The 12,654-nt window shown below is 41.1% G+C and overlaps 1 protein-coding gene and 2 long non-coding RNA genes across 6 annotated transcripts in view; 1 reads left to right on the forward strand and 2 right to left on the reverse strand.

Moving 5' to 3' along the window:
• cdc42bpab (CDC42 binding protein kinase alpha (DMPK-like) b) overlaps positions 1-12,654 on the forward strand; it is a 48,599-nt gene that overhangs the window by 18,537 nt on the left and 17,408 nt on the right. For 2 of the 3 annotated variants that reach the window (XM_088324430.1, XM_088324431.1), the window contains exons 6-30: positions 1,412-1,505; positions 1,590-1,790; positions 1,858-1,999; positions 2,104-2,213; positions 2,481-2,560; positions 4,155-4,333; positions 4,404-4,529; positions 4,618-4,751; positions 4,864-4,985; positions 5,169-5,289; positions 5,487-5,597; positions 5,750-5,997; positions 7,356-7,461; positions 8,307-8,431; positions 9,105-9,210; positions 9,301-9,449; positions 9,525-9,616; positions 9,882-9,958; positions 10,545-10,583; positions 10,889-11,008; positions 11,509-11,592; positions 11,657-11,762; positions 11,859-11,995; positions 12,067-12,206; positions 12,282-12,363. In XM_088324430.1, coding sequence (XP_088180556.1) covers positions 1,412-1,505; positions 1,590-1,790; positions 1,858-1,999; positions 2,104-2,213; positions 2,481-2,560; positions 4,155-4,333; positions 4,404-4,529; positions 4,618-4,751; positions 4,864-4,985; positions 5,169-5,289; positions 5,487-5,597; positions 5,750-5,997; positions 7,356-7,461; positions 8,307-8,431; positions 9,105-9,210; positions 9,301-9,449; positions 9,525-9,616; positions 9,882-9,958; positions 10,545-10,583; positions 10,889-11,008; positions 11,509-11,592; positions 11,657-11,762; positions 11,859-11,995; positions 12,067-12,206; positions 12,282-12,363 — 3,031 coding nt within the window. Of the gene's footprint in view, positions 1-1,411; positions 1,506-1,589; positions 1,791-1,857; positions 2,000-2,103; positions 2,214-2,480; positions 2,561-4,154; positions 4,334-4,403; positions 4,530-4,617; positions 4,752-4,863; positions 4,986-5,168; positions 5,290-5,486; positions 5,598-5,749; positions 5,998-7,355; positions 7,462-8,306; positions 8,432-9,104; positions 9,211-9,300; positions 9,450-9,524; positions 9,617-9,881; positions 9,959-10,060; positions 10,109-10,544; positions 10,584-10,888; positions 11,009-11,508; positions 11,593-11,656; positions 11,763-11,858; positions 11,996-12,066; positions 12,207-12,281; positions 12,364-12,654 lie in introns of all 3 variants that reach the window. The other variant, XM_088324429.1, reaches the window with a different exon arrangement.
• Positions 6,591-9,897, reverse strand: LOC148346529 (uncharacterized). The gene is made up of 2 exons (XR_015848197.1): positions 9,491-9,897; positions 6,591-8,415 (listed from the first exon to the last, which is right to left on the reverse strand). It is a non-coding gene; the product is annotated as an uncharacterized LOC148346529 (long non-coding RNA).
• LOC148346530 (uncharacterized) lies at positions 10,499-12,637 on the reverse strand. Of its 2 annotated transcripts, XR_015848200.1 has the most exons (4): positions 12,039-12,637; positions 11,850-11,976; positions 11,614-11,754; positions 10,499-10,566 (listed from the first exon to the last, which is right to left on the reverse strand). It is a non-coding gene; the product is annotated as an uncharacterized LOC148346530 (long non-coding RNA). The 2 variants fall into 2 exon arrangements; XR_015848199.1 differs by lacking the exon at positions 10,499-10,566 and having other exon boundaries at positions 11,513-11,754.

Raw genomic sequence — 12,654 nt, forward strand, 5'->3', positions numbered from 1 at the left:
TTTAAAAAGCCAGGAAAAGCGCCCCCGTCCCAAAAAATACTTTCTCTCCCCCCAACGATCTTTTAGGTTCTGATTTGCAATCGCCATGGTTTTGGTCCCAATTTAGAGCAGTGATATTCTGACTAGGCTGCCCCCGAGGAATTGCTAATGGGGTGGATGATTTCACATTCTTCTGGAATCATTTGTGGTCCATTTCTTAGCTTTTCTTAGCCATGAGACCTGGATACTCTTGATGTGGGCTAAAAGAGAGTGAACATAAAATACTGCATTGGTCAGATGTGTTTGGTATTATGAGGTTGATGTTAGAGTTGAATTTTTGTGGATCTGGCATGCCATCATTTTCGCCTGCCTCCATTCATAAGCTCCCTGTGATGAATCATGTGCAGTTAATGGCATCGACAGCTTTTTTTCCTGCTGAATACAAAAAGGAATATATGTTCTTTGGTTTGGAATGAACTTTAGACATAAATGTTTGACACTGAATGTTAGAATATCTGGCTTTGTGAATCCTAAACGAGGTTTAGTCAAATGAGTGTGCACGTGTCCACTCAGTGTTCACTGGCCTCACAGAGGGTGCTGACAAATGTGTCAATAGCCAAACTCCCTTTAGCTTGGTGCTGCCTAAAACCACATCTGTCGGGTGTGCCTTTGTGTAAAGGCCATTCCTGCCAGAGTCAGAGAGTCAATGTGGGGGTTGACCTAGGAAGTGTTTCCATGTGTGGACAGCTAGTGGGAGATCTGTGATGACTATTTCTAGTCGCATAATGGGCTAGTTCTTGTGTGATGATAGTGATCTGTTTTGACTGGAATAGTACTACTGTGGAGGGTGGCTGTCTGTGTGTTCTTGATCAGGCCTTGTTTTATTATTGATCAGGACCATGTGAGAATTTGAGTCACTGATTTACAATATTTGACAGTAATAATCATTTGTCACAGTAAAACGCTGAACAGCGTTCAGTGTTCTTCCCCTGTGTCAAGTGGTACCAGAGTTCATACAGTAAGAACAATTGCTTGCCGAAATCCATGTGAAACATCCTTGTCTGTGCGGCTTCCTGTGTGTGTGTATGTGAGTGTGCGTGCGTGCGTGTTTATTGTCAGGCTGCAACCAGATGGCCCTCCCAGATGGATGGTGTGTCTTAGAAGAGCTTACCTCCCTCTATTCTAGTCCCTGGGTTGCTCTTTAAGACCACAGGAGTCCTGTGACACACTTGCCCAATTAACTGGAGTAGCTAGCCTCGAGTTAGCTTAGCATTCACTGCTGGGAAAGCTGGTCGATGATATGTGTCTGTGTGCATGGGTACACAGCTGGAGGTATTTGTGCTGCAATCTTAATTGTCTTTGTTTTATTTAGAGGAGTGCTTTATTGCTTCAGTTCATTATTTGATTATTTGCTTTCTCAATCTTCCTTAAGGGACATAAAGCCAGACAATATCCTTTTGGATAGAAATGGCCACATCCGCTTGGCGGACTTTGGCTCCTGCCTCAAGCTCATGGAGGATGGAACGGTATAAGATTTCTCCCAAATTCTGCTGCAAACAAAAAAATAAAAAACATTTTTGACATACTTTATCTTGCGTTGGCCACTGCAGGTCCAGTCCTCAGTGGCTGTGGGGACACCAGACTATATTTCTCCAGAAATTCTCCAGGCCATGGAGGACGGGAAAGGCAAATACGGACCCGAGTGTGATTGGTGGTCACTTGGTGTCTGCATGTATGAAATGCTATATGGAGAGACTCCCTTCTATGCCGAGTCCCTCGTAGAAACGTATGGAAAAATCATGAACCACAAGGTAAGAATATTTCACAGGAACCAATATTGACTTACTCTTGCACTAATCAAGATTTTTTTTCCCCCAGGAGCGATTCCAATTCCCACCACAGATAACATATGTAGTTTCAGAAGAAGCAAAAGATCTCATTCGTCGGCTCATTTGCAGTCGAGAGTACCGAATAGGACAAAATGGGATTGAAGATTTTAAGCAGCATCCCTTCTTTTCTGGTACAAATGATTTCTAAATCACAGCATTAATATTAAGAACTCTTGCATTTCTCAGTAAGAATATATTTTCCCCATTTTTATTTTTTATTTAATTTGCTTCTCAGGCATTAACTGGGACAATATCCGCCTGTGTGAAGCTCCTTACATTCCTGAAGTCAGCAGTCCCACAGATACCTCCAACTTTGATGTGGATGACGACTCGCTCAAAAACTCGGTAAATGTCGGTCAACTGAAAAGTAATTGTCTTTCGAAGACCCCTGTTTTTCTAGTCATCTGTAATTTATTTGAGGCCAATACAACGTAGCCTGGCAAGAGAAACAAAAACAGTATAATTGCATTAAAAAGCTGTCTAGACCAACAGTTGTGGACCTCAACTTGGCCCGGTTCCTTAAAAATGAGTTTCTCTTAGGCAGTGGCTGCACAGGGAGGGACAACTTTTTCATTTAGCATTAAACTCATGGGTGTGTTTTTTTCCCTCCAGGAAACCATGCCTCCTCCCTCTCACACTGCCTTTTCTGGACACCACTTACCCTTTGTTGGCTTCACTTACACTAGTAAATGGTAAGTCAGCAGTTCAATTGATGTATAATGTATATGGAAAAATATATTCCCTACTAAATTAATGGTCACATTCTAATAAGTTATTTTTGTGGGAAAGACGCCTTTATCTCTTTAAGGCTCAGTGATATCGGTCTTTTCCACTTGTTTTGTTCCTGCAGTTCTCCCAGCGCTATAGACTCGGTTTATCTAGTTCTTTCACCTTTTTCCACTACTCAAACTCTATTCGTAAAGATGATGTTACCTGGTTTGAATTATCTGAACTCTTGTCAAATCATGCTTTTGTCATCTTTATTTTTATTGCACTATAAAACGTGCAAACACCGTAAATTCCGGACTATAAGCCGCTACTTTTTCCCCAAACGTTCAACCCTGCGGCTTATTCAGTGATGCGGCCAATTTATGTAATTTTTCTAACATCCGCCAGCAGCGCTCCAGTACAGAAGGTAAGATTTAGACCGGTGGAATATATGCGCCGAGGAAGACTGCAACTTCATAGCTTGTGCACAAATTAAATTAGCGTAGAAATATCCTCACCATGCAATTTGCAAAAAAAAGGCACATGACGCAGCTTTCAAGCTAAATGCAATCGAGCAGTCCGATAAAGAAGGAAACAGAGCTACTGCACGTAAACTTTACTTTGCGAGCGTGTTGCTAGCGTGTTTTTGAATAAGGGAGCGTGGGACGACGTCTATATGCCACAGTCTCTTTCTCATACTGGGGAAGACTATTTTGATGACATCAGTTATAAGGGGGAAGATGAGGACTGGTGTTTTTTTTGAACAATTTTATTGACACTATTAACAGCCAATAAACAATGTGAGGTTTTAACATTTTTTCTCGACAATACTACAAGTACGGTATGTTTTTATAACAGAGCCGTTTACTGTGTTGCGAGCGTGTTTCTAGTAGCGTTTTGCTACCCTTCACAGGCACGGTTTGGGATGAAAGTTATAATATTATTATTAAAGCTTTGGAAACTCAGTGTACAGTCTTTCTTTGTAAATATGTGTAACCGTGTATAATATGTATTTGCAACTGTATATTTTTGTAATGTATTTATTTTAGAGACTTATTCTGATATGTTTTCCACGGGCGAAACAAAAAGAAGGGGCAAAAACCACGGGGGCTGACGGGAAGTGGAGTAAAGGTGAGACGTGTTTGTGGACGCAGCGGACAATAGTGGATATATATTTTTCCCACCCTTACCTTTGGAAGTATACATTTTTTTTCCTTGGATTATTTTCAACGGGACCTGGACTCTGCACGTCTGCATCAAACCTTAAGTACCGGTATCATTTTGCAGTCATTTTGCCGGCTGTGGTTATTGGACTGTGTACTTTATAATCAGTTACAATCGCGGGACTCAAAGTCAGGTTTGGGTTAAACTTGTGATAATGTTACATGTTTTAATGTGGGCGCATGCGGCTTATATACAGGTGCGCCTTGTGTAAGTCCAAAAGCGATTATTCTCTTAAAATGTGGTGGGTGCGGCTTATAATCAGGTGCGCTCTATAGTCCGGAATTTACGGTAATTATAAACATACACATCAAAATGCTCATCCGACTGCTTAGCCACAATTTCCCTCTTTTCCAGCTCCTTCTCTGACAGGGGTTGCCTCCGGCAGCTGTCAGCTGAGGCAGGCAAGGGAGGTCAGGCAAAACTGGACAAAAATGTCCAGCGCGGCTTCGAGGACAGTCTTGCAATGGAGGCCTACGAGAGAAGGATCCACCGCCTGGAACAGGAGAAACTCGAACTGAACCGAAAAGTCCAAGGTGAACGAGGAGAGGTCAAGTATACACAGCAGATTGAATGGGTTAGTTCAAGGATCTGTTTGCATTACAGATCTAACCAAGACGGTCCAAACACACAAGCACCCTTCTATGAGTGAAGGCCCTTTGAGTGCAAACAAGGAGGTTGAGATCAGGAGTCTTAAGACTGAGATTGACATCCTCAAGAAACAAATCGCTGGTAGGGTTTACTGGCAGAATTAAATTCCAATAGTACATCTAGTCGGTTTTTTTATACTTTTATCTTACTAACTACATTTGTATGACAGACTCGGGCAAACTGGAAAAACAACTCGAAGACGTGACCATGGCTCGCAGAGAACTTGAGGATTCATCTAAACATGTTAAGATTTTAGAGAAACAAATAAAAAGCCTCACCAAAGACAACGATGACCTGATGAAGGTAGGACCGCAGTATAAAAACAGGTCTCATTGTTCCCACAACAGTATTCCGATGAAGACTCTCTCATCAATTGCATCTTTTTGTAACGTTTACTTTTCATATTTGTGGCAAGGACCTTGTGGAATCCAATGAGAAGTTAAAGTTGCAGTCAAAGGACCTGAAAGAAGCTCATGGTCAGAGAAAAATGGCGATGCATGAGTTTTCTGAATTTAACAAGGGGCTGTCAGATCTCAGGTATAGACACACAAGAAACACACTCAAATGTATTTTTAATATACTTTATTTTGATATGTTTTCAATAAAACACAGTTGACAACTAGTGCCCAAAAAGACCAAATTAAGGCAAAAAATATAGAGAATTTTCTTTTCACACTTCTAACTTTGAGCATCAACTGCATCTTCTGACCCGCAACACAGGTCGGAAAAGCAGCAATTGTCTCGGCAGCTGCGTGACAAAGTGGAGGAGATGGAGAGTCAAAATCAGAAAATTGAGGCCATGCGCCTTGAGGTGCGAAAGGCTGAGAAGGCTAAGAAAGAGGTAGAGTAGATTCCCTGTTGTAGCTAGCAAAACCTGAGCTTCTCTTGTGTAATTTTAGCCGGATTCACTCCACTACTCCTACTATTGGTTGTGCAGATATACATACATTGTTTCATGTGTGGAACGTGCTGGTGATGAATCAGCATTAGCTCTTTTCAAAGTCATTGATGTTAATAAATGTGTACGGATTTAATCAGATGGAGACGCAGATGGAGACGTGCACAGCAGAGGCATTTAAAGAGAGGAAGATAAAGGAACGTAATGAGCAGTACACCCGCCAGCTGGAGGATGAGCTGCAAAAGTTGAAGGTGAGAGTCCTGAACTTCACCTTGCCTCTAAAATGCCATCACATATTTTGTTAGCCTGTCCGATTAAAAAACACAAACAAAGCTTAAAACTAAGTCTGAATGTGTTGGGACTTTCTTCCGCCTTATCTCAGGTTACCGTTTTTCTCCCTCAGGGAAAACAAATTGGCACATTTGCCGGCCTGTCCTCATCCGGCCCGTCGCAGGTAATGGGGCGTTTGCGGGGGGACCTGGACAAGAAGAGCCATCAGTACGAGGAGGAATTATCACGTCAGGAGGCACAACACAGCACCGAGCTGAAGGTTTTGCGCAAGGAGCTCCACGACGCTGAAAGCCAACATGTCTGCCTCCAGAAAGAAATCCACATTCTCCAAGACAAGCTCGAGAAGACTCGAAGAGAGAGGTCTTTCATTTTTTTCTTATTTTTCCTCTTTTCTGTGTTTACTGTCATTGGATTTATGCCCCCTCTTTTTTAGTGACAACTTTGTGCAGATTTTGTTACAGTGTTAATGTGTATTGGTTTTGCAGAGCTGTCTGTATAAGTTGTCCAAGTGAAAATACATGTTTTTATATTTATTTAAATCTCTGTCTGGTGAATGCATCCATTCCATTTCCTTGCTTTACACGTTGCAGAGAAAAAAACTGCTTTGTGAATTGATTTGACCGCATGACATCAAGTTAAAACTGAATACATTTTTTTTAAGAAACGGACCAACAATCCCACTTTTGAGCAATTTTTTGTCCACACGCCAAGGAATTCCTGAAAACTGTGATTCTGGCATTAGTTGTGGGGAACAAGGGCTTATTTATTCATGCTGCTGTAGTAAATCCATGTTTACCATTTCTAATGAGTTCATGTACAGTTGGTTAATCCATTAGGTCCAAGGGAGAAACCTAATTGTTAATTCAATAATACTGACAGCCATTCTCAACTTTAAATTTTTTTATTTTTGTTTTGGCATTTTAATTTGAATCACACAGCACTGTCAAGTAAAATGTAGTCAAGAATTTGGATATTTATTTGGGTTTTTCTGGCACTCGTATATGCTTGATATTTGCAAAGATGTATCAACTTGAAAACGATACAAAATGACCTCAATAATTACACAAAGTTCTAACCTAATTGGAATGGCACTCATGAAAACATTGTTTTGCTCGCCTGTGAAATAGAAAACATTTTTACGTCACCTGCTGTGTTTGTTTGTTTTTAATTTTCAGTTATTGATCTTAACTGATAGTTCCTAATCCATATGTTTTAGTTTGAGCTGCGTCTCACTAGAGTTTTACCTACTTTAACCTTCAAATAGTTTTCACATTTTATCTGGAGTGGAGTTAACGTGAATAGATTACCTGTAGATATGTGTAAAATTCTACATTTTTTTTCCCCCGGCCCTGAAATACGTTACTAAAAATACTAATAAATACTTCTTTATTGAAGGAAAACACTTAAAATTGTTGAATGTTGCAACACAATTAGTGTAGCACTATGGCCTGAAGTAATCAGGGGAAAAAATTGTGAACTTTGTTGGTTAGACAACTTAAAAACTAGTACACCAGCTGGTCCATTGCAGGGCTTCTGCTTGACCTAACTCTTGTTCTGAAGTCTTGGAGAGATGACATATTGTAGGTCGATAAGCTATATACTGCAACGCCCAAAGAAATTACATAACAAATTCATTTTTAAATCCAATCTGCAGTGTTAATCATCCAATTGTTTGAAAGGGGCCGACGAGTTAAGAGTCTGTTTATTTTCTTCCACAGTCAAAACGAGCGAGATGAGTTTGAGAATGATTACAAACAGAAGTACGAAAGGGAGAAGGTGCTACTGACTGAAGAAAACAAAAAGTTGTCAGACGAATTAGATAAGGTAAGATCAAGTCCATGGGTGCACCTAAAACAAAAGAACTCATGCTTATCTCATGCTTTAGCCATTTTGAATCAGTCCATAACCTCAGGAAACCTCTCTGAGCTGGCCCAAATGTTTTATCACATTCCTTCACTTCTTCCCCCTCCTCTCTCCTGATGCCAAAAATTAAAAAAAAACATTGGTCTACAGCACACAGAGAAGCGCCCGTGCGGTGGAATGACACTAAACTCTAATATTGAATCCCAAAAAAGGTTCTTGAGAGATCCAAAAAAGGGGGAGCAGTATTCTTGACATCTGGAAGAAGTGTGGAAATGATTACAAAGAAAATGTGTTATGAATTGCTCGGGTCACATTTGCCAAGACTTGACGACTGCAGGTCGAAAGAAAGCATCACATTATAACTGCAAGATAATTTTCCATATTTTTCCCCCATTGTGATGCTCCAGCTAAAATAATTAGCTAACATCCGGTCAGTGTTTACCCCTTGACCCTAAAAAAAGTTTGCCTTGATTGCTCCCGAGCCGGGAAACCCTCTGACATTACCGTGTTACGTCACACCTCTTCGATAAACCAGACAGAAATAAAATGTGCACACTCAGTCAGGCACTCTGTTAAACAATAGAAGTTTGTGTTTTGTTGTCTCCATGGTTACACCCTCTTGCACAACGCACATCAAATGGATTAAGAATGGCCCTTAAACAATGTTAATTATGTGTTTGTACAAGACCTTCCAAAATATTTGATGTACAATGATGCCAGTCAATTTAGTGATTTGGGTCCAATGACAGACGTTTTTTGTCGGTTGCTGCTGATTCTTGAGATCATCTTCTTGTTTCTCTCCTCAGCTGACGGCTATGTTCGAGAAGGTGAGCGTCTCCAACCGGCAACTGGAGGACGAAATGCGAGAGATGTCCGACAAAAAGGAGAGCGTTGCTCACTGGGAGGCCCAGATTACTGAAATAATTCAATGGTCAGATCATACACAAGTTTTTACAGGCAATGAACATAAAAATGTACTTTGGCCCTTTTCTTACCTCAAGTCACACGCATTTAAATCAAAACCCTACCTATATAATTCTTGGCTTCCCAAGAATGTGATCTGTCCAAGATTATAATAGCTACAGAACAAATCCCTCTTTTGTGTTCATAAAATCCCTTGATAGAAAAGCACTGGACCACCATAGGAGAAAGATCACCAGGTGGGGCACTTGATTGACTCCTACTGTTTTCTGATTAGACACTATTCTACTTTTTTAGCCATGTAAACATTTTACAAAGCAGTTTTGATCACTGTTACCATGTCCTATTATTTGGATTCCTTTTTTTTTTTTTTTTGCATCCATGCGCAATGTATCGGATTGTAGCTCATTGTTCATGCTGCATTTTTTGCATACCTGTGGGGATCATGAGCCGCCCTCCTGCTCTCAAATTGCTTCCCTTTGCAGCTGACCCAATGCCAGTTGCTCGGTCACACGCGTATGGACCCAGTCACAAATTTAAAGGGCAAGTTTGGAATTTTTATTGCCCCTTGGTGGATGTGACAACAGGTCAAGTGAAAAGTGGAATTTAATGTTGGATCATTCCCTGCAAATTGATGAGAATTATCATAATTGTCCCTTAAAAAGGAAATGTGTCTCCCGCAGGGTGAGTGATGAAAAAGACGCTCGCGGCTACCTGCAGGCTTTGGCTACAAAGATGACGGAAGAGCTAGAGGGCCTGCGCAACACCAGCCTAGGAGCCAAAGCTACTGTAAAGCACTAATTTGACTTTGTTTTACCTTTCACAATAAACTCAAAAACAATGCTCATTAATTCCCGGATTTTTCTCAATTTGCCGCAGGACATGCCTTGGAAGATGCGTCGCTTTGCTAAGTTGGACATGTCCGCCCGGTTAGAACTGCAATCGGCCTTAGATGCCGAAATCAGAGCAAAACAGGGCATTCAAGACGAGCTCAACAAGGTCAAGGCGGACAACATTTCGACCGAATGGTTTGTTTTCCTCCAGGTGAGTTTTCTCTTTAAGATCGCACCTGGTAAAATCTCGCTTGTCTCTTCCCATGGCAGCAAACTGCAGGATGTGCAAAGTAAAAATCAGGAGCTCCTGGCAGAGATCGATAGGCTGAAGAAAGAGACGGAAGAACTGCGATTAAGAAGAGGTGCGATTATATGTCGTTATGTTCAATCGCAATTTTTGTCTGATGCCATGATGACAAAGACTGTGACGAACATGATGCAAATGAAGTCATTATGACTAAAATATAGAGTTCAAATGATCAAAGAAATATGTGCAAAATAAAACCATCAATTGCTATTATTTTTTGAAGTCAGGAGTTAACACACAAATGATTTAAACATGATCACATGAAGCTTTTGAGTTTTCTTTTGTTAAATGAGCTTGTTTTGTATGCCGTGTGTCCTCAGGTGTCAAGCACCAGGATTCCCAAAATTCCTTCCTAGCTTTTCTTAACGCCCCCACCTCAACGCTCGACCAGTTTGATGTGAGTGTTGCATGTGACAGCTATTATTCCATCATCTCAATATTTTTGCTTGAGATTTTTCGACCATCTTGCCGCATTTATCTTTTTACGTCCTTGCTTTAGGACTCTTATTCCTCATCTTCATCTTCTTTAATTGAGTTTTGGGAAGACGTAAGTTTCCTAGCTTAGGTGGATGGAAGTCCGCGTTTGTGTCGTAATCTGTTCCCTAACTGCTCAGAAGGCCAGTCTAGATTTCTATGCAAGTCCCATGCAATGGTAGAAAGAAACCCAATTAGAAAAAGTCCTTCTCTTGATCCTTGCCATGACAATTGTTATTATTCAGTCTGTGTTCCTGCTTCGAGTGCACCAATAAGATCAGGTATTTTTTTTTTTTTTACAAATACTATATTGCTTTTTTCTAGCTGTAGATCATTTAAGCTGACCTTGTGCTGCAGACTGACTTTCCCCGCTACCCCGTCCATGTTCTTGGGTCCAACCACACCATCAAAAATGTTACGCCGATGTTTACTTCCCAAAAAATGGGTTAATTTTTCACTCACTCGTATGTTTCTGCCACACACGCTGCGCCTCCCTTCACCCACTGCAGCGCTCGCCATCCGGCAGCTCGGCTAGCAAAGGCAGACATGTAAGGACAACATCAACACTTTGGTTGGCGTATTTTTCCTTTGTGTGGTCTCTGTGAATGTATACTGTAACGGAGGCATGTGAGCCAATTTTTATTGTTGAGGGTTCTAAAAGATATGCGGGAATTAAGTTAAAATACAAGTAGAAGGTGTACAGTGGCAAAACGGGCACGTTTTTCCTTCAAAAATAATTTTTTTAATTCATCTCTGCAGTAACTTCATGTCCACATTTTAAAGACATTACAGCTAACAATTCCCCCTAAAATATTGAAGGCAAATATTGATAAACTTGTATTCTGTATCTTAGGTGGACTCTATGGATAATTTCACCTCCTCCAACACGCCGTCCCGGGAAGACGACCAAAAGTCCCAACTCAAGTCCCGCTCACGTTCGCCCTCCATGGCCAGCGATATGGAGCCGATAGAGGTGGGGAATGCAATTGATAAGTTTAAAGTCAGTTGCTGTTTCAAATCCGGCTTGAAGGACCAATTGATAAGTTGTAGTTTTAGTAAATATTCGTGATAAGGATAAAAGTCACCAGAATTTAATTTGTGCTTGAATTGAAAACAGGGAGCATTGCAAGAAACCCCAAGATTTATAATTTTGTTAAGCCTGTTCTAATAGTCCCCGTGAGCCTTATTTTTTTAATCACAATCACGTATTTTACATGAAGAGGGGCAAATCTAAATTGTTGTGGAAAACAAGATGAGTGGAACAATGATTTAAAATTGAAGCTTTATTTAAGTAACAGCTGAATTTGTAACATTGTGACAGTATCTTCAGATTAGTCACCAACTGATTTTCAAAATTTGATTTACAAGTTCATTGACAGGTCAAACCATGTGGATGCATGACTGATTTGGTTTCAGTGTGACAGGACATTTTAAGCACTTCCCTGCTGATCCCCCCCCCATTTTATTTCGCAGTTGATAGACCATTCCCCTCGTACGATCCCCACTCCAACCATACGCTCAGGAGGATATGGCAGTATCGGGCGTTCGTCCCCTAAGGTTGGTCGTTTTTCTCCACACCTGACATCAACTGCATTCCATCTCGTCTTTTTTCTTGTTTTAGCCCAAAGCACATCAGTTTGTTGTGAAGTCATTTGGCACCCCCACTAAATGCAACCAGTGCACTTCTCTCATGGTGGGACTCATACGTCAAGGTTGCACCTGTGAAGGTAATTGAAATACGAGGCTGCACTAGATAAGAGGTTATACATGACACTAAGTGTTTTACTATACAACAATCCTCTAACTTGTTCTACCTGGTGTAGTCTGCAACTTCTCCTGCCACGTAACATGCGCAGACAAGGCTCCGGCAGTTTGTCCCGTTCCGCAAGATCAGACCAAAGGCCCTCTGGGTATCGACCCTCAAAGGGGCATCGGTACTGCCTATGAAGGGCATGTGAGGGTAAGCGAGCTTGTGATTCACTCTCAAATAAATGGATGTCGACCTTCAGGAGCGTTCTATCCGGGTTGCAGGTGCCCAAACCGACTGGAGTGAAGAAAGGCTGGCAGAGGGCGATGGCGGTGGTGTGTGATTTTAAGCTCTTCCTCTATGAGCTGGGCGAAGGAAAGACGACACAGCCCAGTGTTGTTGTTAGTCAAGTCATAGACATGAGGTAAGAGAGTATGCAATTTACATGCTGTTTCATGGTTGATCTTGTCTCTCTCATTGCTTTTGATTTTCTATTCAGGGATGAAGAATTCTCAGTCAGTTCTGTTTTGGCCTCTGATGTCATACACGCCAGCCGCAAAGACATCCCATGCATATTCAGGGTAGGTTGTGCTCATCTATAGTCATCTTGACTCTTTTTTTGTTTTATTACCGTGTTTGTGCAATGATTGATTGAACGGTCAAAAATTGTCGCTGATCACGATTGCAAAACATTGGATACAACGAAAATCAAACCCAGGTCGCAGCGGTGAGAGCGACAAAGCCTAACCACCAGTGATATAGATGATATATGAACAGGCATTCGATTTTCTCATCACACTATTTTTACTCATGGTATCAGATGAATTTTAGAGAATGGAGAAAACAAAAAGGTCCTGAAAGATATTAAAAAA

The sequence above is a fragment of the Urocampus carinirostris genome, chromosome 20 (assembly GCF_059441175.1).
Source record: "Urocampus carinirostris isolate Australia breed hairy pipefish chromosome 20, RoL_Ucar_1.0, whole genome shotgun sequence".
In the NCBI taxonomy this organism is placed as follows: Eukaryota; Metazoa; Chordata; class Actinopteri; order Syngnathiformes; family Syngnathidae; genus Urocampus; species Urocampus carinirostris.